Source organism: Scyliorhinus canicula, chromosome 13 (assembly GCF_902713615.1).
Source record: "Scyliorhinus canicula chromosome 13, sScyCan1.1, whole genome shotgun sequence".
Lineage (NCBI taxonomy): Eukaryota > Metazoa > Chordata > Chondrichthyes > Carcharhiniformes > Scyliorhinidae > Scyliorhinus > Scyliorhinus canicula.
In genome coordinates, this window is record NC_052158.1 from 22,140,792 (window position 1) to 22,167,513 (window position 26,722).

Consider the following 26,722-nt stretch of genomic DNA (forward strand, 5'->3'; position numbering starts at 1 on the left):
CAGCATTGTCTATTGGTAGTGACATTTCAGTGATATGTCAGATCAGGAAGATCGTGACCGTATTACTTCTGCAGCCTTCACGGCCCATTGAACGCCTCGTATTCCTTCACCTGGAATTTTTCTTGGCGCTTTTGCTCCACATTATGGCATGGGTGGTCCCACCAGGAGTGCCAAAGGGTATTTGTCAAGGAGCCATTGGGATGCAGAGACTTCACAAGGTCAAGGTGGGAATGTAAAATCTGTGTGAATGCAGGAAACGCCCTACACAACAGAATGTGCAACAATTCGTATGAATAATTATTGAGTTCTCACCCAAACATAGCTAAGAATATTGTTGGATTATTGCAAAAGAAAATGGACTTACAAAACATACTTTAGGAAATGACACTAATCCTATATCTAGACGGTCCTTTGTATTGCTCAGTAGAATTGCCTGTCGGGCGCCTCGTTGTGGGCTTATAGTTGCCGATCTGGCAGCATGACACACAAGCCAGCGGAAATCAAAGAAATCAATCAGGCCGTAACCCAGTATTTTCTGTGCATTGTAACTTATTTTTTAACTTTATTCTAAAATTAAGTTACAAACTCAGAGCAGGCTTTCAGCTGATTTAAAGCGCGGACGATTCGATTGTGCTGAAATATATGTACGCACAAAATGGTTATTTTTCGATTTTTCTGATTTGCATAATCGTAAATCTGAGAATTAAAATTATTTTTATTTAATCGTGATTCCAGAAATTGGCAACTTGAAAGCAAAGCTACGAGTTTGTGGCGGGGTAACTGGTAAGTAGCAATTTACATTTTCTGGACCATGTGTTTGCACAGCGTACGGTCACGCTGACGAGTTGTGTGCATAGTAAGCCAGCTCCAAAGCTGAAATCAAAATCACCAATCACTGACTGATCACACGGTAAAAACCTTTTAGAAATAATTCATGAACATTTGCATCTACTTTTACACGCATACTTCCGAGAACGAAAACATACGTTTGCTGACATGTAGAGAGTGATACTGTATCACCATTTGCGTTCAAACTTGATGTAAACTATCTTACTTTGCGCTTACTTATTTCACCCTGTGAACAGACAGATATAATGGCTGTTCTGCCTGGAAGGAGGATCATCTTAGAAATCACAACACGAACCCGGGATGCCCTCTTTCCACTGAGCTATGCCCAAGTTACAGTGGTGCATTTTGGCAACATATATTTTGACGTAGATTTTGGTGTCCTTGGAATTTTATTCTTCACCGTTTTGTATCCGAAACTCGATTTCTTCCACTGCGATGCTTGGACCGTCTGGAATGTCAGCGATTTACGAATACAATTAACTGCATGGTTAATTTCCCACAGTGCCGGCATGAAAGTAACAGGTCTTTGTTAGCAGGTTATTTTCACATATTTTACAGCCCCTAAAGATTAATGTTGACTTTTGTCCATAATGTAAGACTGTCAATTTCAAATCGCGAGACACTAAACAGCCACTCGGTGGTAGTCCCCATTGATTAGAATTATATTGAGAACTGGGAAAACTTTAGCGTGGGCTCTATTTTGCCCACTCTGCATTGTAAAATGTTTAAATTACACACTTATTATTAATTGTTTGCCAAGATTTCTCTATCTACGGGCAAAAACTCAAAATTTGGTTTGAAGTGAAGAATGTTGATTATTCCTTGCAATGCTGCTGTACTACTTTACAATAAGTAAATCATCTGACATCCTGTTGAATGAGGGTTAATAGATTTCTCCTGCATGTATTGGGTACAAAGTTGCGCTTTGGTTAAACCAAGGATAATACGAGGCGGGATTCTTTGGGGCTTCAGCCTCATGTTTCTCGGTGACAGCTGGATACTATCCTCCCGTCGCTTGTCAATGAAGATTTCCCATTGGCCCTCCGGCTGTCGCCATTCTCTTTCCCTGCCGGCTACATACCCCTGTCCATGGGCCTTCCGGCGGTGTGGGGTGGCTTCAATGGCAAATCGCTCGCGAAGTGGCGGGAGCATAGAATCGCATCGCTTGCGAACGGCTTGCCTCGAAAAACATGTGGCTGTGAGATCGGTGATTCCAGGCCACTGAATTCCGCCCAAGCCGCCTGAAACCCCCTGTCAGGGAGAAAAGTGAATCTCAACGACTGGCGAATATGGGCTAATTTTAAGTGGAATGGCCTGATTCAACTTTTATTTAAAAGTGTGATAAAACAAAACATCTGGACCATATTTCCCATTCAGATATGGATTACATTGCGCTCAAGGTTTTTGGGTGTGGAAAAGTGTCTCCTGAGATGAGAGCAAAAATGACGATATTTGATCAGCCGTCCAATTTCACGGCCTCTTTTAAAATGTGAAAACGTCAACGTGGCATTTTAGAAATTAATGGAACATTACAATGATCATGGATATCATCTTCAATATAGGTGGCAAGCGAATGGCGTCGGCAAGGCTGGGCAATCATTAGTACGAGCCGCCTGAGTTTCAAATAGATGTGAGGCAACAGCAATACATCCGTAATCATAGAATCATAGAAAGGTTACAGCACAGAAGGCCATTCTTGTGAAAGCCAGCCCCAGGACACCAAGATGCCCTTTTTAATCCCACCTTCCTGCACTCGGTCCTTAGCCCTGTAGCTTAGAACACTTAAGGTGTAGATCCAGGTACCTTTAAAAGAGTTCTGTCTCCACCACTAATTCGGACAGCGAACGCCAGAGTCCCACTGCTCTCTGCGTTAAACAAATGTTCCTAATGTCCTCTCTACACCTTGTGCAACTGAACTTCAATTTATGTTCCCTGGTTTTAGAACTCTCCACCAAGAGAAACAAATTTATCTTGTCCACTAGATCTCGTCTCCAAACAATTTTGTACACCTCACTTAATTCAGCCCTCAGCCTTCTTTGTTCCAAGAAAAATTACCCCAACCTGTACAATCTCTCCTCGTAGCCACACGTTTTTACGCCTGGTATAAATCAAAATTCTGCTTTGAACATACTCTATGACTGACAGTTCAAAGCCTCTTGGCATGAGAATGCAAAAGATTTACTACCCCATACCTTAAATTACATTTCATCATTTTGGTTTAATGTTTCCTACCGCTCATTCTGGGAATGTGTTTCCCGCTTCGAGAATGCCCAGACAGGAGGAACATTCTTCCTGCATCTGCCCTGGCGAGCCCTGTAAGTATTCTGTACACATCAATGAGGTCACTTCAAAGTCATCTAAATTCATGAGAATGCAGTTTCAGCCTCCTCAATCTTTCCTTATTCGACAATCTGCTTAGCCTGATGAACACTTGTTGTGCTCCTAGATTTGTCTTCACATCCTTCCGTAGGGAGACCGAAATACGCACTATCATCCATGTGTAATCTGACCAAAGTTCAATACAACTGCAGCAAGCTTCTTTATTCTTGTACTAAAATCCTCTTTCAGTAATCTATATTTAATGTTGACCTTCTTTTGACAGGATCTATAGGGATCCTTTTGCTTTGAAACATTGTTTCAAATCAAGCAAGTCTACGGGAAAAATGTTCTACGAATTCGTGTAATTTTACTGCAATTTATTGTCCTCACCCATACTTGGCTGAAAGCATTATAAAATGACTTTAGTATTAACAGAAAACGAGGGCACTGGCGGAAATGAACCTTCTGAAAGATATCTTAACTCTGGTATTTCATTGAATAGCCCGAATAGCTCATTGATCTCACATTCTAGCAAGATGTGCACAAGTATCAGCTCCGCTAGTTCTTGAGCAGACTCACAGAAACCCATGGGAAAACTAAGTCAAGTAGAGAGTAAACTATGTGAATTAAAAATGATTAAATCAAGGATTGAAACCTGGCCTTAAGGAACAGAGGGTCTGGAGAGGCAAACGTTTTATGCAGTAAGATGCCGAGAACTGGGCAGCAAGGACTGAATGTCCATTACTCAAGATAAATAAGCAAAGATGGGGGACTGTGTCAGACCAGCACAAATGCTTTGAAGAGTGACAGGCCCAGATAAGGTCACAGAAACAAGGACAGTCAACAGTGCCATCTCTGGGCATCGTATCTTTCACCCACCCGTTGTCCTTGAGCAAAATGCTCCGACCAGGTAGCATTAGTTTTCACATATCTGCAGACAATAAGCAGCGTTAACTCACCATTAACTCAGTGGACATGTGCAGTTTTACTGAACTGTCAGGCTGCCTTCTCAACACCAATAGATGCATGTATCGGAGAACGGGCCAACATTTGGCAGATGGAGTTTAATGTGAATAAGTGTGAGGTTATCCGTTTTGGCCGAATAAAATAGGAAGGCAACTTATTATCTAAATGGAGGGCAGATTCAAAATGACTCCGGGCAGAGGCATCTGGGTGCCTTTGTTCATGAATCATCGAAAGTCGGTATGCATCTACAGCATATAATTAAAACGTTAAATGGAACTTTAATGTTTATTGCAAAAGGATTGAAGTGTAACAATAGAGAAGTGTTGCTGTAATTGTATAGGGTGTTGGTGAGACCACATATGGAGTATTGTGTCCAGTTTTGGTCTTATTTGTGGAAGGATATGGTGGCTTTGGAGACAGTTTAGAGGAGGTTCAGCAGATTTATTGTGGCGATAAACATTTGACTCATGAGGAGAGGTTGAACAGGTTGGCTTATACTGGCTGGATTTAGAAAAATGAGAGGGGTCATGGTCGAGGTATGTAACACACTAGGAGGGATTTATCAAGTATACGTGGACCAAAACATTCCCCTTGTGCGGAAGCGAAAATAATATATCCCTCAATGCCAGCAACACTAAAGAGCTGGTTATTGACTTCAGGAAGTAAAGTACTGTACACACCCTTGTCAACATCAACGGGGCCGAGGTGGAGATAGTCAGCGGTTTAAAATTCTTCCGACTACACACCTCCAAAAATCTGTCCTGGTCCATCCACGTCGACGTTACCACCAAGAAAGTGCTACGCGCCTATACTTCAGGAAACTAAGGAAATTCGGCATGTCCACATTAACTCTTACCAACTTTTACAGATGCAACATAGAAAGCATCCTATCTGGCTGCATCAAACCCTGGTATGGCAACTGCTCGGCCCAAGGCCGCAAGAATCTTCAGAGAGTCGTAATCACAGCCCAGTCTCTTTCTACACCTCCTGCTGCCTGGGGAAAGTGGGCAGCATAAACAAAGACCCTTCTCACCCTGCTTACTCACTCTTCCAACTTCTTCCATCGGACAGGAGATATAAAAGTCCGAGAACATGCACGAGCAGACTCAAAAACAGCCTTTCCCCCGCTGTTACCAGACTCCTAAACAACCCTCTTAAGGCCTCCACTGACCTCATTAACGCTACACCTCCATATTCTTCAGCCGATGCCGGTGTTATGTAGTTACGTTGTATATCTTGTGTTGCCCTATTATGTATTTTCTTTAAATTTCCTTTGCTTTTCATGTACTTAATGGCCAGTTGAGCTGCTTGCAGAAAAATATGTTTCACTGTACCTCGGTACACATGACAATAAACAAAACAAACAAACAAAAAAAATCAGGAACAAGACGTCATAGATATAGGTTGAGAGGTAGTAGATTTAGAAATGAGATGAGGAGAAACTACTTCTCGCAGAGGATGGTGAATTTATGGAAGTCGCTGCCCCATCGTGCGGTGGAGTCTGAATGATTAAATGATGTCACGAAGGAGTTCGGTATGTTTATGATAAAAAATGAGTTAAAGGTATTAAGACCACGAAAGGTATCATAAGCTATACTGTATCAGATTCTCATCCTACATGAATACATATGTTTTTAATATGCAAACTGTGACTCCAGTCCTGTCTCAGATAATCTGATTTTTAAAACTGCATCCCTCGCTCTGCTAAATCTAGATTTGAACATTCCAATACACTGCAGAATGGACTTGCACATTCTAACCTCTGTAAACCTCAGGTTGTCACATAATTCTACCGCACCTGATCTTGCAGCCACAAAACACTGCATATTATCCCCGTTGAATGACTCAGTGACGCCATTATTTTAACACAATCATTCCTGATTATAAATCACTTGACGGCCTGGCTCATCCCTATGTCTATCCCTGTAATTTATGCAGCCATATAATTCTCTGACATATCTGTATTCATATAACTCTGTTTCGTCATCATTCTGAATTTTAGTTGCAGCATTATGGCCAGACATACATCAGTTGCGATACAATGAGATCTGCAGGTCCCTCCTTAATCTCGCTTGAAAACTCACATTATTCCATTTTATAATATTCCTTTTAAAAAATCCTCATGACCTACCATTTTCTGTAAAAGGTTGACTGCCTGCACCTAATATCAACTCAAGTGTTTGGGTGTCCAGTTCAGTGTTAAAAATCCCTGGTGAAACGCCTTGGGACATTTCATTGCTTTTCTTTTGTTGTGCTGACAAGTGGTTCCGCAGAATATTTGCATATTGAATCTGAGGCTCAGGCAAGGTCATGGAAGGGAAGGAAGCACACATACTGGGTATGCCATGTGTCAGATGCTATCAGTGACAATTAATTGAACGCTATCGAATTTACTTCATTGCAGCATTTAAAGGTATGTCGAACCTATGCACACCATAATCAAACCGGTGGGATTCTCCTTTGTGCCGCAACGCACCACGCCCATCGGTTTCCCGGAGGCGTGGCGTGGCCATGACGGAAAATCCCATTGGCAGGTGGCAGGAACGGAGAATTCCGCTGCTGACAAGGGCATGCCACCGAGGAACATGTGGCTGGTGGACTGGAAATCTTTTACTCTTAACGAGCATTTACATATCGATGGGCGTTTCAACAATGCGTGGAACTAGGCACCGGCACTGGGGCTTTTTCGCTGCCGTTTTCAATTTGGTATTGTTCATCCCTGTGCTGCCAATTTCCTTTTCCATTATTTACATTTTTTTCTGGAAGTCAGTGATTTGGTTTTCACCGTAGTTAGATAGTCCTTATTGACAACGTCATAAATGTCGATCTTGCTGGCTACTGTTTGCATTTTACTTAGGTTCTTTATTCTCTTGTAAACACAGATCCGCATAAATCGCAAATAGGTAAATCCTTCCATTGATTCTCTATTGATGTTTGATGTTTTCTACTAATCAGCATTCAGAAAATCTCAGCATATGGTGGAGAGATATATTTTCCAACTATAGATTTATGCAATAGAATTTCTTTCAAAAATGAAGGTAATAAAATACAGACTGATTTATTTCCTACAGTCGTTTCGCCAGCCAACCAGGGTTGTCGAGTGGACTTTTAACTAAACAGTGGGGGAAAGGTAGATTTGAGGGGAGGTTTGGGAAGTTGAAGAGAGAGGACCTGAGGGCAGTAATACCGGCAATGGTGACCAGAGTGTGATACGGCGGGAGGGAGCATAGAAAGATGGCAGAAGGAAAGAAAATGTAGCAAGGATCGAAAAAATGGTGAACGTTCTCAGTGTCATTATCTGGATGCAGGCAATATTTGCAACATGATTGTTGAAATGAAAGCACAAATACCAATAACCTAATATGATTTGATATCCATGGCAGACACGTTGCAAAGTTACTATGGCTCGGACCTGACTATGTGAGGATATTTTGCATTTTGGAACCACAGAAAGAAAAGGGAAAAGATGGGGCAGCAGGGTAGCAAGGGGCAGCAGGGTAGCAAAGGGGCAGCAGGGTAGCATGGTAGTTAGCATAAATGCTTCACAGCTCCAGGGTCCCAGGTTCGATTCCTGGCTGGGTCACTGTCTGTGTGGAGTCTGCACGTCCTCCCCGTGTGTGCGTGGGTTTCCTCCGGGTGCTCCGGTTTCCTCCCACAGTCCAAAGATGTGCGGGTTAGGTGGATTGGCCATGCTAAATTGCCCGTAGTGTCCTAATAGTAAGGTTAAGGGGGTGAGTTGTTGGGTTACGGGTATAGGGTGGATATGTGGGTTTGAGTAGGGTGATCATTGCTCGGCACAACATCGAGGGCCGAAGGGCCTGTTCTGTGCTGTACTGTTCTATGTTCTATGTTCTATGTTCTAGAGGGCATCGGTTCAAGGTGAGATGGGGAGGTATCAAAGTGTCTAGAGGGGCAATTCTTTCACATAGATGGTGGTGAGTGTTTGGAACGAGCTGCCAGATGCAATAATATAGGCAGGTATAATGCTGTCTCTTGAATAGCATTTAGACAGTTATATGGGAAAGCTGGATCTAGAGGGATATGGGACAAATGCGGGCAATTGGGACGAGCTTAGAGTTGAAAACTGGGCAGCATGGACAAGTTGGGCCGAAGGGCCTGTTTTCATGCTGGAAATGTCTATGACTCTATGACAGGGGACCCTTTTTGATACAAGAAATCGAAGTATGACATCCGCAAAGTCATGAGGAATGCCAAGCGACAATATCAGATCAAGCTAGAGTCACAGACCAATGTCACGGACTGTCGTTGGTTGTGGCAAGGCTTAAACAATACAACGGGCTACAAAGCAGAGCTGACTAAAATCTCCGGCAACAGTGATCTGAATGCATTTTATATTTAGTTCGAACAGGAAAGCATCAAACCATTAACAACTTCCCCAGCAGCCTCGGATACTCCGATACCTACCATCAAAGCATCCGAAATCAGATTGGCCTTCTTGAAAGTGAACCTTGGAAAGTGACGGATCCTGGCCATGCACTAAGGTCCTGAGCATATGAGCTGGCAGATGTGTTCCAGGACATCTTCAACCTTCACCTACTCTGTTTCGAAGTCCCAATCTGCTCCAAGAAGACCACCATCATACCGCTGTGAAAGAAGAACCAGGTTTTCTTCCTAAATGGCTATCGTCCAGTGTCATTGACCATTATGAAGTGCTTCAGGAGGTTGGTCATGAGACACATCAACTCCATACTCCCTGAATGACTAGGTTCACTCTAATTCGCATACCACCACAACCAGTCCACAGCAGACATCATCTCCCTGGCCCTACACTCAATGCAGGAGCATCTCACCAACAAGGACGCCTATGTCAGATTCTTATTGATTAACTACAGCCTTGAGCACCATAATTCCAGCCAAGCTCATATCAGAACTCCAAAAGCTACGACTTGGCTCCTCCCTCTGCACCTGAGTCCTTGAATTTCTTACCCATAGACCACAATAAGTAAGGATTAACAAAAACACCAGCTTCACGATAGTCCTAAATACCAGGGCCCTGCAAGGCTGCGTACTTAGCCCCTAATATACTCCCTATGCTCACATGACTATGCGGAGACATTTGGTTTCAACTCCATCTATAACGTTGCTCACGATACGACCATAGTGAGTCGGATCTGGAACAACAATGAGTCAGAATACGGGAGGGAGATAGTGGAGTGATGTAACAATAACAATCTTTCCCCCAATGTGAGCAAAACTAACGAGCTGATCCTTGACTTCAGGAAGCAAAGTATCGTACACACCCCTGTCTGCGTCAACGGTGCCGAGGTGAAGATGGTTAACAGCTTCAGATTTCTAGGTGTGCACATCATCAACAATCTGTCCTGGTCCACCCACATCGAAACTGCGGCTAAGAAAGCACAATGGCGCTGATACTTTCTCAGATATCTAAGGAATTTTGCCATGTGTACATTGACTCTTTTTTTACAGATGCACCATAGAAAGCATTCCTATCTGGCTACGTCACAGCCTGGTATGGGAACTGCTTGGACGAAGACTTCAAGAAACTACAGTGTCGTGAACACAGCCCAGCACATCACGCAAAACCACCTCCCATCTATTGACTCAATCTATACGTCCTGCTCCCTCTGAAAAGTGCATAAACAATGACCCCTCCTACCTGGTTATTCACTTCCAACTTCCATCAGGCAGGAGATACAAAAGTCTGAGAACACGCCCTAACAGATTCAAAACAACATCTTCCCCGCTGTAAACACACTCCTAAACGACCCTCTTTTGGACGTATCTGATATTTTCATACATCTTCTCTACAGGGTAGTACTGCACACCTGGATGCATCACCTGATGCCTGTGTCTATGTATTTACACTGTCTATTTATGTTTGCCCTCTGGTTTTTTCATGTATGGAGTGATCTGTCTGTACTCTATGCGGAACAATACTTTTCACTGTACTCAGTACACGTCACAGTAAACAAATCCAAACAAACTTTTCCGAGTGGCAGCAAGATAGATTTTTTAAGTTCGAAACTGTCATCCTCACAGTTTACAATGCTTCCAAGTTTAGTGTCATCAATTAAATTCGAAATTGTCCCCTGCCCCCAAAATATAAACCACTAATATATCAGGAAAAACAAGGGCTTCAATATCAACTACTGGTGAACTCCATCACAAACTTTCCTCCAGCCAGAAAACATGCCCATTAACCATGACTCTTGTTTTACAATTACTCAGGCAATCTCGTGGCCACGGTGCAACTATCCCTTGTGTGACATGTGCTACAACGTTTCTCACAAGTCTAGTGTGGAACTGTATCGAATGCCTTTCTAATGTCCATGTACACCACGCCAAAACATTACCTTCATTGAAATTTTCTGTTTCCTCTTTAAAAGAACTCCGGACAATTTGTTGAGCATAATTTGCTCTTCAGAAATCCATGCTGCCTCTTCCTTTTTAATTCATAATTTCTATGTGACTACGAATTATATTCTGACGGATTTGTTTTAGAAACTTTACCACCACTGATATTCAACTGACGAGTCTTTAATTTCTTGGATAACCCTTCAAACATTCTGTGAACAAGGGTATAATGTTTGCAATTCTACAGTAATCTGTAACATCGCCGGAACAGAGGGAAGATTTAAAGATTATGGGTAGTACCTGTGCATTTTGAGCTCTCACTCCCTTCCTCTCCTGCGTTGAATCCCACCAGGTCTTGTGCCCTGTCAACCTTAAGCACTGACAGTGGATCAAACAGCCCACCTATCAAATTGAACCCTTCTAGTAACAAGCTTCCTCCGCTAACACCACTGCATGTATAGTCGCTTTCTAATTGACAAAGACAGATTAAATATATTCAATTAATACCTCATCCATGTTCCCTGCCTCTGTGTAAATTCCATTTTAGATCAGTAATCAGTACTACTCTCACTTTTGCTACCGATTTGCTATTTATATGGCCATAGAAAACGTTGGGATCACTTTAGTTTTGCTGCCAAATTTATTTCCTTTCATTGTTCAAAACTTCTAACCATGTTTTTTAATAAACATTTTATTGAATTATCAAACATAAACAGTAATATACATATAGCCAAAAATATACACACAATAAAACTTTCATAAACAACAAAATAAAATAAAAACCAATCAACCGAAACAAAAGTAGGAAGGCAATTGAAGAGTGCAATAGTACCAGGAATCCATATTACTGCCTATCCCACCCCCTTTCCACTAAATCATTCCCTCTAACCCTTTAACGTGTACAGATCTACAAAGAAAGAAATTAATGTCTGTCACCTCTAGTATAAATTCCCTACCTAGCCTCTGATGGTACTCTTGACTTTCTCCAGATACAAGACCGATAACTTTCATCCGGGCAGGTGCCTTGGGTGGTGATGGGGATCTCCAGTTGAGTAATATCTGCTCCTGGCTGTTGATGAAGCAAAGACAAGAACATCTGCCTTCACTCCCGAGTAGAAAGATGGGCAGTGGAATTCTCCTTCGGCAGTGCACACACGCCCTTGTGTTTCCTGACGGCATTGGGTGGCCATAATGGGAAACTCTATTGGCCGGCTGCAGGACTGGAGAATCACGCTGCTGGCGGCGACGTGCTGGAAAACGTGGCTCGTGGACTGGAAAATCCCGCCCAGGGAGTTCGAAACGCCAAATATTGTAGCGAGTGTTCAACTTCTAGTGTTGTCTGCAAAATTGTATATTGAGTCTGTGCGTTATCCCTGTGTCTGCGTGGGTATCCTCCGGGTGCTGGTTTCCTCCCACAGACCCGAATGCCGTGCTGTTGGGGTTTTTTGGACATTCTGAATTCTCCCTTCGTGTACCCCAACAGGCACCAGAGTGTGGCGACTAGTGACTTTTCACTTCATTGCAGTGTTAATAGAACATAGAACAGTACAGCACAGAACAGGCCCTTCGGCCCTCGATGTTGTGCCGAGCCATGATCACCCTACTCAAACCCACGTATCCACCCTATACCCCCAACACACCCTTAACCTTACTTTTTAGGACACTACGGGCAATTTAGCATGGCCAATCCACCTAACCCGCACATCTTTGGACTGTGGGAGGAAACCGGAGCACCCGGAGGAAACCCACGCACACACGGGGAGGACGTGCAGACTCCGCACAGACAGTGACCCAGCCGGGAATCGAACCTGGGACCCTGGAGCTGTGAAGCATTTATGCTAACCACCATGCTACCGTGCTGCCCCAAATGTGAGCCTAGTTGTCACAACAATAAAAGTTATTGTAATTAATATTAAAAGGAGGCCCAGTATCCTGATAGCTTAGCGCAACAACAAACGGCATGCGTGTGGTTAGCCATTGAAGTGAACAGCGGGCACACTTGTTCTCACATCGTTAAAGAATCCACTCATCCCTACCTTTTCTCCAATGCGTCCAATGTAACACTTTGAATTGGACCAACCTCAGTCTGGGACAGGATGAAGTGGAGTTCAAACTGTGGAGGGCTTATCTTCAAACTTTCCCAGAAAGCTCACAGCCTAGTTTCTCCACCCATTTCTCATATACTCGATCCAAAAGGTAAGGATCTGAAGATAGAATGAGGCTGTAGAGATTTGAAATTGACCCACTCTCCTGCAGTGCCAATGCGAATTACCAGCAGGGAAGGAGGCGACAGGTGGAAGGAGTAAAATAACTTACATGAGAAATCCCGAATTTGAAGCAAACGTGAAAGGTTGGGACAAGTCAGACTGTATCTTTCTAAGAGTTTTCAAGGTCGGCAAATCCTCCAACTAGGAATAAGTTAAAAATTGTACCAGAGTTCCCGTTCTCCAGTACCTGAACAATGGGTCCAAAGAGGTGGATGTCACATATCGGGGCAAATGAGGACACTGAAAGACGATAGAAGTGCTGCCGGAGCTGCTTTCAAATCCTGAAGGAAGAAATCACAACAGGGTTCAAGGAAAGATCCACTGGGGAAACGTGCAGCAGAGCTGTAATTCTGGTGTGGAGGGAGGAGACTACAGAATAAGACTATTCCTCCAATCTACTCCAGTTCGACTTCGGGTCACTTAGCCATTGTAGGATTTTCAGTATATTGGTAGAACAGTAATAAAATAGGAGATTCGGGAGAGCTAAGCTTCCCAATCCTCTGACTCTCTGAATCAGAGCGCTGCGGACTCTGGGTCTCTTACCTGCGAGATAAACGATATTAGTTTGTTGACCGCAATAAAAAATGATTTGTGTGAAATAAGAATAAAAATCTGGGGAGTGCTTTCATTTTAACAATTTGGATCCTGCCCGTAGAGGCAGGGAGAGATTATTCCACCTCCATTAGTCCGCTTCAACCATATCAATCAATTTATGGAGTAAGGCCCAGTTATGGACAGTGCAGATCCCTAGTTATTGGAAATTAGTGGGCAAGAGGTGAAACAGCAGTGAAGGAAGCTAAGCCCCTCTGGCTATCGATTTCACTGGAAAACATCCACTTGACTTACGTTTAATACATAACCAGAAACTGTGCTAAATCTCTAGAGTATCTTCATGATGTTTGCTATTGAGGAGATTGGATTCATAATATATAAGGGTAGGTCATCTGCACAAGGTGAGATCTAGTATTCCTCTGCCTCTCGCTGTATTCCTCTCCATCACTCTGACAACCGTAGTACTATCAATAAAGGTTCAATGGCCATTACAAGGCACCAATATCCTGGGGGGGAGATTTGTTAGTACTCTTTGGGGGGGTTTAAACTAATTCAGCAGGGGCATGGGAACCTGGATTGTAGTTTTGGGGTGCGAGAGATTGAGAGTAGAGAGGTCAGGAGCACAGTTTTGACTTCGCAGGAGGGTGGCAGTGTTCAGGTCTGTGGTTTGAAGTGTGTCTATTTCAATGCCAGGAGTATACGAAATAAGGTAGGGGAACTGGCAGCATGGGTTGGTACCTGGGACTTCGATGTTGTGGCCATTTCAGAGACATGGATAGAGCAGGGACAGGAATGGTTGTTGCAGGTTCCGGGGTTTAGGTGCTTTAGTAAGGTTAGAGAAGGGGGCAAAAGAGGGGGAGGTGTGGCGCTGCTAGTCAAGGACAGTATTACGGTGGTAGAAAGGATGCAAGATGGGAACTCTTCTTCCGAGGTAGTATGGGCTGAGGTTAGAAACAGGAAAGGAGAGGTCACCCTGTTGGGAGTTTTCTATAGGCCACCTAATAGTTCTAGAGATGTAGAGGAAAGGATGGCGAAGATGATTCTGGAAAAGAGCGAAAGTAACAGGGTAGTTGTTATGGGAGACTTTAACTTTCCTAATATTGACTGGAAAAGATATAGTTCGAGTACATTGGATGGGTCGTTCTTTGTACAATGTGTGCAGGAGGGTTTTCTGACACAATATGTTGACAGACCAACAAGAGGTGAGGCCACTTTGGATTTGGTTTTGGGTAATGAACCAGGCCAGGTGTTAGATCTGGAGGTAGGTGAACACTTTGGAGACAGTGACCACAATTCGGTGACCTTTACGTTAGTGATGGAAAGGGATAAGTATACCCCGCAGAGCAAGAGTTATAGCTGGGGGAAGGGCAATTATGATGCCATTAGACATGACTTAGGATGTGTTGGTTGGAGAAGTAGGCTGCAAGGGTTGGGCACACTGGATATGTGGAGCTTGTTCAAGGAACAGCTATTGCATGTTCTTGATAAGTACGTACCAGTCAGGCAGGGAGGAAGGGGTCGAGCGAGGGAACCGTGGTTTACCAAAGAAGTGGAATCTCTTGTTAAGAGGAAGAAGGAGGCCTATGCGAAGATGAGGCGTGAAGTTTCAGTTGGGGCGCTTGATAGTTACAAGGAAGCGAGGAAGGATCTAAAGAGAGAGCTGAGACGAGCAAGGAGGGGACATGAGAAGTCTTTGGCAGGTAGGATCAAGGAAAACCCAAAAGCTTTCTATAGGTATGTCAGGAATAAAAGAATGACTAGGGTAAGAGTAGGGCCAGTCAAGGACAGTGGTGGGAAGTTATGTGTGGAGGCTGAGGAGATAAGCGAGATACTAAATGAATACTTTTCGTCAGTATTCACTCAAGAAAAAGATAATATTGTGGAGGAGAATGCTGAGACCCAGGCTATTAGAATAGATGGCATTGAGGTGCGTAGGGAAGAAGTGTTGGCAATTCTGGACAAGGTGAAAATAGATAAGTCCCCGGGGCCGGATGGGATTTATCCTAGGATTCTCTGGGAAGCCAGGGAAGAGATTGCTGAGCCTTTGGCTTTGATTTTTAGGTCATCATTGGCTACAGGAATAGTGCCAGAGGACTGGAGGATAGCAAATGTGGTCCCTTTGTTCAAGAAGGGGAGTAGAGATAACCCCGGTAACTATAGGCCGGTGAGCCTAACGTCTGTGGTGGGTAAAGTCTTGGAGAGGATTATAAAAGATACGATTTATAATCATCTAGATAGGAATAATATGATTAGGGATAGTCAGCATGGTTTTGTGAAGGGTAGGTCATGCCTCACAAACCTTATCGAGTTCTTTGAGAAGGTGACTGAACAGGTAGACGAGGGTAGAGCAGTTGATGTGGTGTATATGGATTTCAGTAAAGCGTTTGATAAGGTTCCCCACGGTCGGCTATTGCAGAAAATACGGAGGCTGGGGATTGAGGGTGATTTAGAGATGTGGATCAGAAATTGGCTAGTTGAAAGAAGACAGAGAGTGGTAGTTGATGGGAAATGTTCAGAATGGAGTTCAGTTACGAGTGGCGTACCACAAGGATCTGTTCTGGGGCCGTTGCTGTTTGTCATTTTTATAAATGACCTAGAGGAGGGCGCAGAAGGATGGGTGAGTAAATTTGCAGACGACACTAAAGTCGGTGGAGTTGTAGACAGTGCGGAAGGATGTTGCAGGTTACAGAGGGACATAGATAAGCTGCAGAGCTGGGCTGAGAGGTGGCAAATGGAGTTTAATGTGGAGAAGTGTGAGGTGATTCACTTTGGAAAGAATAACAGGAATGCGGAATATTTGGCTAATGGTAAAATTCTTGGTAGTGTGGATGAGCAGAGGGATCTCGGTGTCCATGTACATAGATCCCTGAAAGTTGCCACCCAGGTTGATAGAGTTGTGAAGAAGGCCTATGGTGTGTTGGCCTTTATTGGTAGAGGGATTGAGTTCCGGAGCCATGAGGTCATGATGCAGCTGTACCAAACTCTGGTACGGCCGCATTTGGAGTATTGCGTACAGTTCTGGTCGCCTCATTATAGGAAGGACGTGGAAGCTTTGGAACGGGTGCAGAGGAGATTTACCAGGATGTTGCCTGGTATGGAGGGAAAATCTTATGAGGAAAGGCTGATGGACTTGAGGTTGTTTTCGTTAGAGAGAAGAAGGTTAAGAGGTGACTTAATAGAGGCATACAAAATGATCAGAGGGTTAGATAGGGTGGACAGCGAGAGCCTTCTCCCGCGGATGGAGGTGGCTAGCACGAGGGGACATAGCCTTAAATTGAGGGGTAATAGATATAGGACAGAGGTCAGAGGTGGGTTTTTTACGCAAAGAGTGGTGAGGCCGTGGAATGCCCTACCTGCAACAGTAGTGAACTCGCCAACATTGAGGGCATTTAAAAATTTATTGGATAAGCATATGGATGATAAGGGCATAGTGTAGGTTAGATGGCCTTTAGTTTTTTTTTTTCCATGTCGGTGCAACATCGAGGGCCGAAGGGCCTGTACTGCGCTGTATCGTTCTATCTATTCTATAAGGAGCAACAGAGTAATGGGGATGCCCTGACTAGGGCCTTTGCCTAGCGGAACATTTTCAGAGGAAGTCATCTTTGTGTGGATGTTGGCTTTCGGAGTATTGTAAATTAAACAAATGCAGGAGGAGAAGTTGGGCCAAAGCCGAATACAGATCTCCAAAAGATTGTTCCCCTCCACTGTATCAAATGTTTTTTATGCATCCAAAGATATTATAACTTCAGGTACCCTAACACATGAGGGGATAGGGCAATGTTCAAGAGAGGTCGGAAATTTCCGACATCTGCCTCCCTTTGCTAAAGCCTGTCTGATCCTCCAATATATTTGGAAGACAGAACTCCACCCGGTCGGCCAGGACTTTCGCCAGTACCATAACAGCAGTGTTAAGGAGTGAAATGGGTCAGTAAGACCCATACTCCACTGTGTTCTTACCCTCTTTCAGGAGCACCAAGATTGTGTCTTGGGCCAGGGATGAGGGCAATGATTCGCTACACAGTGTATCATTGAACATGTACAAAATTAAATGTATTAGTTGCTCTGAGGAACTCATAAAATACGGATGAGAAGCCATGAGGACCGCGGGCTTTGTCAGATTGCACCCAACCTACACATTTCTATATTTGTTCTGGGTTTAGAAGTTAGAAGTTTTGAACAATGAAAGGAAATATATTTGGCAGCAAAACTAAAGTGGTCCCAACGTTTTCTATAGCCATATAAATAGCAAATGGGTAGCAAAATTGAGAGTAGTACTGATTAGTGATCTAAAAGGGAATTTACACAGAGGCAGGGAGCATGGATAAGGTATTAATTGAATATATTTAATCTGTGTCAATTAGAAAGAGACTATACATGCAGTGGTGTTAGCGGAGGAAGCTTGTTACTAGCAGGGTTCAATTTGATAGGTGGGCTGTTTGATCCACTGTCAGTGCTTAAGGTTGACAGGGCACAAGACCTGGTGGGATTCAACGCAGGAGAGGAAGGGAGTGAGAGCAGAAAATGCAGAGGCACTACCCATAATCTTTAAATCTTCCCTCTTTTCTGGGGATGTTACAGATTACTGTAGAATTGCAAATATTATACCCTTGTTCACAGAATGTTTGAAGGGTTATCCAATAAATTCCAGTTCCCGTTTGCTGCCTTCCTCAATGGTTAGGATGTGCAAAACATCGAGAAACCTTATCATTTCTGAGGTGACTGTGACTCATATAGCTCACGGTAAAATGTCCCGAAAGCCGCATTTACCTGGAGAGGGCCTAGTACTAGGTTACCTTTGCTCCGAATCGTGCGATTTCTCGGGAGGCTATCTGCTTCTTGAGTTGATACACAAGAAAACGACCCGCCTTCTCCTCATGTTCATAGAAGGTGCCCTTAGAATGTTGTAACTGATGTACCACTTTCATTGTGGAGATCAATTCATATTGAAGTTGCAATTTTTTTCTGCAATTCCGACGTTGGGGCAAAAGAATATTGACGGTCAACCTGCTAGATGGAATCCACCAGCCTTTGTCATTCCACTTTGTCCTTTTCCACGAGATTAACTCCCTTATAATGGCCTTTCGGGTTTCCCAGGGCGTTGAGGGAGAAATTGACTCTGTTTTGTTGAGTTTGATAAACGTCTGCCAGAGCAGCAAACACTCACAATATTTGTCATCAGCAAAATGATATCTCGTCTCCAAGGCAGGCGCTGAAATCAAACAAAATCAAACAAAAATACAACAAAATGAGGGACATAATCCCAAATGACAGTTGCCTGTTCTCGCAACAAAAAAACAATCAAGTCGTAAGATGGCGCATGGAACATGCAAAAAAAAATATTTCCTGCTTGAATGCAGAAAATGAGACGGGTCAACGACTCCAGTCGTCTCCATGAAAGAGGTCAATGCCCTTGACATCCCAGTCTGGGGTCTGGATGTGGACATATAACGGTCCAGTTTAGGATCCAAAATACAGTTTATGTCTCCTCCCAAGATCATCCAATGTTAGTTTAAATCAGGGAGGGTGTTCGCCAGGGAGATTATGAAGCTCGATCGTCTCAATTGGGAGTATAAAGACTCACTAAAATAACCAGTGTGTTTTCCAGCGAACCACATGCAACAATGCAGCGACCATTGTGCCATCCAGAATCCGGGAGGGAGTACATTTTCCTGTGGTTAGTATTGCCGTGCCTTTGGCCCCACCATTAATGCCTGAGTGAAAGACTTGCCGCACCCAATTTTTGCGAAGCCTTATCTGGAACTTCACCCGCAAGAGGGTCTCCAGGAGGAACACAATACCCGGGTCTAAACCCTTAAAATGTGCAAAGGTCCTTGCCCGCTTCTCTGGTCCATTCAAACCCCTCACATTACAGGTTAGCTATAAGGCGGAAAGGAGAACCACTACTGCCTTTCCCACCGGGGCAGTCATTACATATATAGCTCAGCAAGCAAGGAATTTCGTAACGCCTTGGCGAGAAGATCCCAGTAAGGCAGCGGCCTGTTAAGGTCAAGTGGCTGGACGAATTTCAACTAGTGGACAACGCCATACCACCAGATATGCCTCACTCCCCCCTCATGTCCCCTAACCCAGCAACCCCAAATAAAACTTATAGAATAGGGCAGATTTCACCCCATTAAATGCTGCTCTTTTTTTCACCAACTCAGCGCCAAGTTCCTAGTATAGCTGCATCTAGTGACTCTCCCATTTAACGTCAATGTAGTCCCTTGTCCATCAGAGAATATGCTATTTTTCTTTAACGTTATGGAACCTAAAGATTATTGCTCATGGGTGTTCCTCTGTCCGAGGTCTTGGTCGCCATGCACGTTGCCGATCTAGGTATCTAGGTCTCGACGGGGATTTGAGCACCTTCTCGTCCACCGTTTTACATAACACGCCGGCTATGTATTTTGTGCGGATTTTGCCATCCGATCCCTCAGGCAGAAGCACAAGGTGGATATTTTATCATGGCTTGTTTTCCAGGTCGCCTACTTTAATTTTCAAAAATATATTCGATTTCAGCATGGCAGGCAATTTTTATTTTCAAGTGACCTGATCCACTGACTGTGGTCCATATTTTTGACGGTGTCATCCAAGTTTCCATGCTTTTTATTCATCCCTTCCAATTGGCCGGAAATGTGGTCTAGGATTCATGCACTGGCCTTTTTACTTCTTCGGCCAGCACCCGTTGCGGTTTCTTCAATTCAGCTGCCAGATGTGGCTCATGTCCTTGGCTGATTGGCACGAAGTCGACTGGGCGGTGGGATGGGGAGGTGCACGCCGCCATTTTATCTCCTGCGAACTCCATGGAAGCTTCCGAATCTGAAGAGCTCATTTGGCTCCCCCCTCTTTTGTTCTTTTTGTTGTCTGGCAGTTTTAAACCCTGGATCATACCCCCAGCATTTGCTTCGATTTTTTATTGGTAAGCGCTGCATTTCTGTTGCTCTATGTGTCGGATTCTGGTCGGAGTGTCTCCCAGTGCGTACTCTCCAATCACATCCGCCGCCGGTAATCCAACCTCCAACGATGTTAACGGCTTGTTCCCATTGACTCTTTCCTTAGCCTTCGTGGTATGGAACAGTCATGCCAAATCTTTTGCCTGTGTTTACCTGCCCAAAGAGTGCCTACCCAGCTTCTCCAATTATTTCCCATCAGTAGATCACGAACATTCAGAACAATTGTCATTTTTATCAGCACTAACGTGAATGCATTTGCATCCTCCGTAAAGCATGTGCCCATATTTTAATCGGATAATCCAAAATTTTCTAAGAATTCACCGGAACACGGTAGCATAGTGGTTAGCAAAATTATTTCACAGCTCCAGGGTCCCAGGTTCGATTCCCGGCTTGGGTTATTGTCTGTGCGGATTCTGTATGTTCTCCCCGTATGTGCATGGGTTTCCTCCGGGTGCTCCGGTTTCCTCCCACAGTCCAAAGATGTGCAGGTTAGGTGGATTGGCCATGCTAAATTGCCCTTAGTGTCCAAAATTGCCCTTAGTGTTGGGTGGGGTTACTGGGTTATGGGGTTAGGGAGGAGGTGTGGGCTTGGGTAGGGTGCTCTTTCCAGGAACCGGTGCAGACTCGATGGGCCGAATGGCCTCCTTCTGCACTGTAAATTCTATGACTGTAACGTCCTTGATTTTGTGCACCATTCTTCTATTTATAAAACCCAGGGACCATTATACCTTAGTGCTGATGACCTGCCTACAATCTTTGGCTATTTGTACACACGGTTTTATTCGTCTGCTCTGGTTCTCCCTTTAGATTGGTATCCTCTATTTACACAGTCTTGCCTTCAGTTTGAGTAAATTACATAACTTTATACTCATAGCACTTCACTTTCATTCTCCACATGTCGGCCGATTCCACCGTTTTAGAGCTCTGGAAATCCATCCTCACAATTCACAATACTTGCACGTGCATATAATGTCCTCCAGTAAAATGAACAATATATCCATACTTTCTGTTTCCTGCTTTGAACCAATGTTTTTCCATGCTGGTGTCTTTATTTTATTCCACTGCCTTTACGTTTTCTGACAAGTCCATTATGTGGCAGTAACTGCTTTGTGGAAGTCCACGTGGACTACTCAAATCACTCACCCTCATCAACTCTCTGGTTTGCCTGTAAAAATCTTAATCAAATGAGTGAAATTAGATTTTGCCTGATCACGCTTTTACTGTTGATATTTATTGAATTAACATTTTTCTGAATGTCTGCTAACTGTGTCACAAAGTATGATTTCTGCCAGTTTTCGCAAAACTCTCCTTAAACTGTGTGGTATATAGTTACAGGGTTTTGTCTGTGCACTGTTTTGAACCGGTGGTGAATCAACTGAAGTTCTCCAACCCGCTGGCAACAATGCTGTATCAGAGACAAAAATGAACAATTGTGGACAGTGTCTGCATATTCCAGGATTAGCTCGCTCACCAGACGTGGATGTGTCTGATCTTGTTCTTGGGACTTGTCAGTCTAATGCTCGCCATTATGTATATGTCCTATTTATAATGTTTGCACAGTCCGTTTTTATAAAACCTGCTCTTTTACTACGCCTTTCGCAGCATCAGTTTTCTTGTTGTAGAGAGATACATTGTTCTGATAAAATACATAAGTCATGTTCTATCCTTACATTTCTTTTAAAAAAATAAATCTGGATTATCCAATGACTTTTTTTTCCAATTAAGGGGCAATTTAGCGTGGCCAATCCATCTAACCTGCACATCTTTGGGCTGTGGAGGTGAAAACCAAGCATGCATGGGGAGAATGTGCAACCTCTACATGGACAGTGACCCAGGGTCGGGATTCGACCCAGGTCCAGAGTGTCGCAATCCTAGTGCTAACCACTGCGCCGCATGCCACCCTATCTCCCTCCATTTCTAACGCCCCTTTGCGACAATTGCGTTCTTCTTCCCTCTTTTACAACCCTTTTATTATATAACTGTCGAGAGAAATTTTTATTTGATGTAACTTGTCAGACTCTTGCAAAACATCCTTGCTGCTGTTATTTTTTGATTCTCACCCACTGTGAACATTGGTTCTTTTTCAAGAACATTTTTCTTGGTTCTCATTTGAATTGTCACCCCGTTTTTTGTCATCTTTTTCTTTCTTTTTTCAGGGAGTGCTGGCTTAATTTCCCCACCTGTCCCTCAGGTGGGGATGGAATTAGACTGTTCCTGAAGTGCTTCCGCTTTATAGATAGCCCGTTTCTAATTTACTGCCTGCCTATCTGTTATTGAATTTAATAGGGTCAAAGCCACTCGCCGTTTGTGAACTTTGCACCCAGTAACCAATTATTTATCTGGACGTTATTTATATATTTCTCCTTGTTCTTTTCCATCGTTTACTTGTGCTTGTATGATGTTATGGCCCCTGTCCCCTAAACGTTTTTCAAATGTTCCACCTCGCTCCCCAGATGCAGATATAACAATAATCTTATTTTATCTCAGATTTCAATTTAGTGAAGAGAATGAGAAGTAAGTGTTTCGAAATATTATAGGTAAGCCAGCAATTCCAATATGCATTTTTTTTTTACCTTGTAGCTGAAACAAATAAGAGTCTAGAGCAAAACAAGATAGCTTTAAAGATATACATTGTTCGAGGATGGTGGGTCAAAATGCATCTCTGTCGACCAGAAAATCATTCTTTCAGCTGTCATGCTCTGCCTACCAAACATCACCGCCCAGCTTCAACACAAACATATATTTACCACTTGCATAACTGTAATCTAGTACCTTATTAATACATGCATTGGCTACATTGTTTACTCATGCTTATATTCGACTCTGAATCCGATTCGAATCGATTAAATGAAATGTATCTCAATTCCAGCTTCACTGTGGCATAAATTACCTTACCCCATCAGCTGTCTTGCCGTCCGTTACAACTTGACAAAACATATTCATCGTCTAGCTTTTCTTTTCATCTGCAGATTCTTGCAGACTATCTTGCCATATTCTGCCATCTTCTTGTCCCATCCTCATTGTAGAAGACATGATGACAGAGATACGACAGTCACCTTCTGAAAGCCATTCTTATACGTTTTTGGCTTGCCAATTCATATGTATTCTGCACAAAGTAACTGAAATCTACCACTTTCAGGCTATTCACTACTACTAACTTTTCACTGCACAATAAACTCACACTTTTGCAAAACATTCAGCATTTTATTACATTAATGCGACAACTTCTTGTTCTTGATTTTGTTCCTCTTCTTGTTTCAATATTTAAAATTATGATGTTACACTTCCTTTTCTCGTTCTCTTTTCCTCAGTTCAGTTCCTGTAATTAACTCCCCTTGGCAATTTTATATCCTAGAATTATCTTCAGTAGCATATTCTTCACCCGGTGTCCGGGAATTCATTCACCAACAAGTATATCCTTTCGAACTCGACAATTACTCGCCATATTTTTTGTTGGACACTGTTATTTCAACTCTGTATTGGGAGCATTCAAATTTCCCTAACGATTGCAGTGACGTGGGTTTTCTTGCATAACATTTCTTGCAAACGTTGTCCACCTTCGCCTTAGTGCAGTGAGGTAGGTTATAGTTTACTCTCAGCAAGTTGGTTAAATTTAAACAAATGGTGCTTCCATTTTTTCTCTCGGTTCTGGTGTCCTGATAGTATCCCTTATCAATTCTGCCCCCTTCTGTCTCTTGTTGCTGAATATAGTGCAGTGACCAATAATACCTGAAAACCGACTTGCCTTGTGGGAGCTAGTTTTTCCACTAATTCTCTTATACCGCAACTCCAAATGGTTTATTTTGCTTGCTCATGCATCGTATTTAAGGGATTGTGTGCATTTTCATAAGTTCTTACCTGTCCCCGTGACTGCTTGTTTGTCGAATCAACTTTGGCCAGGCATTTGCGGTGGGAATCTGTGCTGTAACTCCTCCTAATGTACCCGTGAATCTGCTCGAATCTTCACTCCAAAGCTTCGGTGACCACCACCTGAGTCCAGCACTGAAACAAGTGTTGAGCGTGCCGCACACCAGGAAGACCCATGCAAATCACATCCGTCTTATCGTGCCTGGCCAGAGAGCCACGCACTGCCTGTTTGCGTGAACTCTCTTTATCGTCGGTATCATGTAATCCTTCAATGTGCACTCCAGATTATGCTTATGTCAGTGGACATTATTTCTGGGGAGAATTTACTCAGAGCGAAAACACATCGGCTCATTCTTCCATTTATTGAGCGTGGAGGAGGGGGCGATGTGTTTGGGAAGTCCTACCAGTAAGTTTGCCCAGATGATGTGCTGGAACATGCCCCAGAGATTCTAAAGCAAGGAATACACGGGACTTGCTGCGGAAATTTAAATTTCAAATGTTTAATTACCCTGCGCCTCGAAACTTCCCAAACTCAGATTTAGGTCGGAGACACCGGATGCGTCCGAATTTCTAATCAGAATAAGCTCAGGAAAGGCAATAAGGATTACATTTCCCCCCGAAACCCTGGGTAACTAAAGTACGGAACGCCCCTCCTTCCGCGATATCCGGCTGGACATTCTCAAAACCGCCGAACAACCTCTGCAGCTCTTACTACCTCCGCGTGCGCCCGACCACTTTACCCCTTCGACTGCCTTTCCACACCCTCGACCTCCCCCCCTCCCGGCAATTCCCTAGATTCCGTAATCCCGAACATCCCTTCTATCTACTCCCGACAACTCTCCCACCCCAGATTCCTCCAGAAACACCTCACAGACGACTACCACTAAATGACCACCATTACCCGTCGCACATTAAGTATTTAGCACGAACAGGCATCGATTAGAGATTGTATTTTTTGAATTGTAATAGTATCAGTTAAATTTCGTTCATATTTGTTAATATTATTACAGTCGTAATGCTAAAAAAACATTGTGAGAATCTGCCCCAGAGCTTAACATTTAATTTTGCAACATGAAAAAGTCTAGAACAGAAAAAAAACATATATAAGGGATTTTTAAAACAATTCCAATAGTGTCATTCCTTTTCTCCGTTTTCATTATTTCCCTTATTGTTTTTCTAGTTGATCTCAAATTTAATCCGAATACGGCCGATCCACGATTGGTGTTCAGAGCAGATCATCGCAGCGTTCGATGGGTTAAGGACACAGCGAACCTTACAGACGTTGAAAATAAATATTTTGGCACCTACGTTGTATGGGGTACTAAAGGATTTACGTCAGGGAGACAGTACTGGGAGATAGAGGTTGATGAAGGGAGTATTTGGTCTGTCGGTATATCGGCACTGAATTTCCGGACACAAAAATGGATACGACCATCACAAAGAGAAGAATATTGGGCTGTGGTGCTGTGGAACATCGGTGAAAAACTCTTTACAACGAGGTCACTGGGCCTTTTCGTTAGAATCGTTGAACTGCTCAAGATAGGAATTTACCTCAATTCCGATGCAGGGACAGTCACATTTTATAATCCTGAAAATGCTTCCCCTGTCTACAAGTTCACTGCAAAATTCTTTGGCATAATGTATCCTGTGTTTAGGTTTATATTTGCTAAATCGGGATATAATTCTTTATCTGTAGCTGAGTAACTCAGAAAATAATGGTTGTATCGATGTAACCTGTTTTGTTCGAAAATACTCTTTCGACCATATAAGCACCTTTCTTTTAATCGAAAATTTAACCTCGTTGCAATAACTGTTTAGACATTCGTGGAATTTATTTACTCGTATTCCTCTGTTTTAATACAATGAGGTGGACATTTGTAGCCATTACTGATGGATTGTTCTGTTGTCTAAGACGAAGAAACTAATTAAAATATAATGAAGTGGAACCCGGCATTTATTTACGATATATTTCTGCTTATTTTCTGCATTGAATATAATGTCGTAATTTTAAGATAGAGTGAAAGAATTCCAAACCTTTGAACATGAAAAGTCATGTTGATAATCGTTCATTCAGTTGGTAAACATATAACATAGAACAGTACAGCACAGAACAGGCCCTTCGGCCCTCGATGTTGTGCCGAGCCATGATCACCCTACTCAAACCCACGTATCCACCCTTTACCCGTAACCAAACAACCCGCCCTTACCCTTACTTTTTAGGACACTACGGGCAATTTAGCATGGCCAATCCACCTAACCCGCACATCTTTGGAGTGTGGGAGGAAACCGGAGCACCCGAAAGAAACCCACGCAGACACGGGGAGGACATGCAGACTCCACACAGACAGTGACCCAGCCGGGAATTGAACCTGGGACCCTGGAGCTGTGAAGCATTTATGCTAACCACCATGCTACCGTGCTGCCCCCATACGAATTATCAAGTGTTGCGTTGGGAAAATAAAGCAATCTGGGAGCTTTGCAAATGCCTGCACAAATTCTAAAGAGCTTTTCTTTACAGCCTGTTCGGTAATTGTGCGATACTTTGATGTTCTCTTAATGGTGGATTCCTAAATTGGCCGTAATATTAACTGATTGTCTCTGCTAAAAGGCAGG

The 26,722-nt window shown here is 43.3% G+C and overlaps 1 protein-coding gene across 4 annotated transcripts in view; it reads left to right on the forward strand.

Moving 5' to 3' along the window:
• LOC119976159 (E3 ubiquitin-protein ligase TRIM39-like) overlaps window positions 1–26,012 on the forward strand; it is a 154,318-nt gene extending 128,306 nt beyond the window's left edge. For all 4 annotated transcript variants that reach the window (XM_038816378.1, XM_038816380.1, XM_038816381.1 and 1 more), the window contains 4 exons: window positions 736–783; window positions 7,017–7,037; window positions 22,730–22,756; window positions 25,290–26,012. In XM_038816378.1, the coding sequence (XP_038672306.1) occupies window positions 736–783; window positions 7,017–7,037; window positions 22,730–22,756; window positions 25,290–25,813 (620 nt within the window). In that variant the 3' untranslated portion in view covers window positions 25,814–26,012. The remainder of the gene's footprint in view (window positions 1–735; window positions 784–7,016; window positions 7,038–22,729; window positions 22,757–25,289) is intronic.
• Window positions 26,013–26,722: the final 710 nt, after the last annotated feature.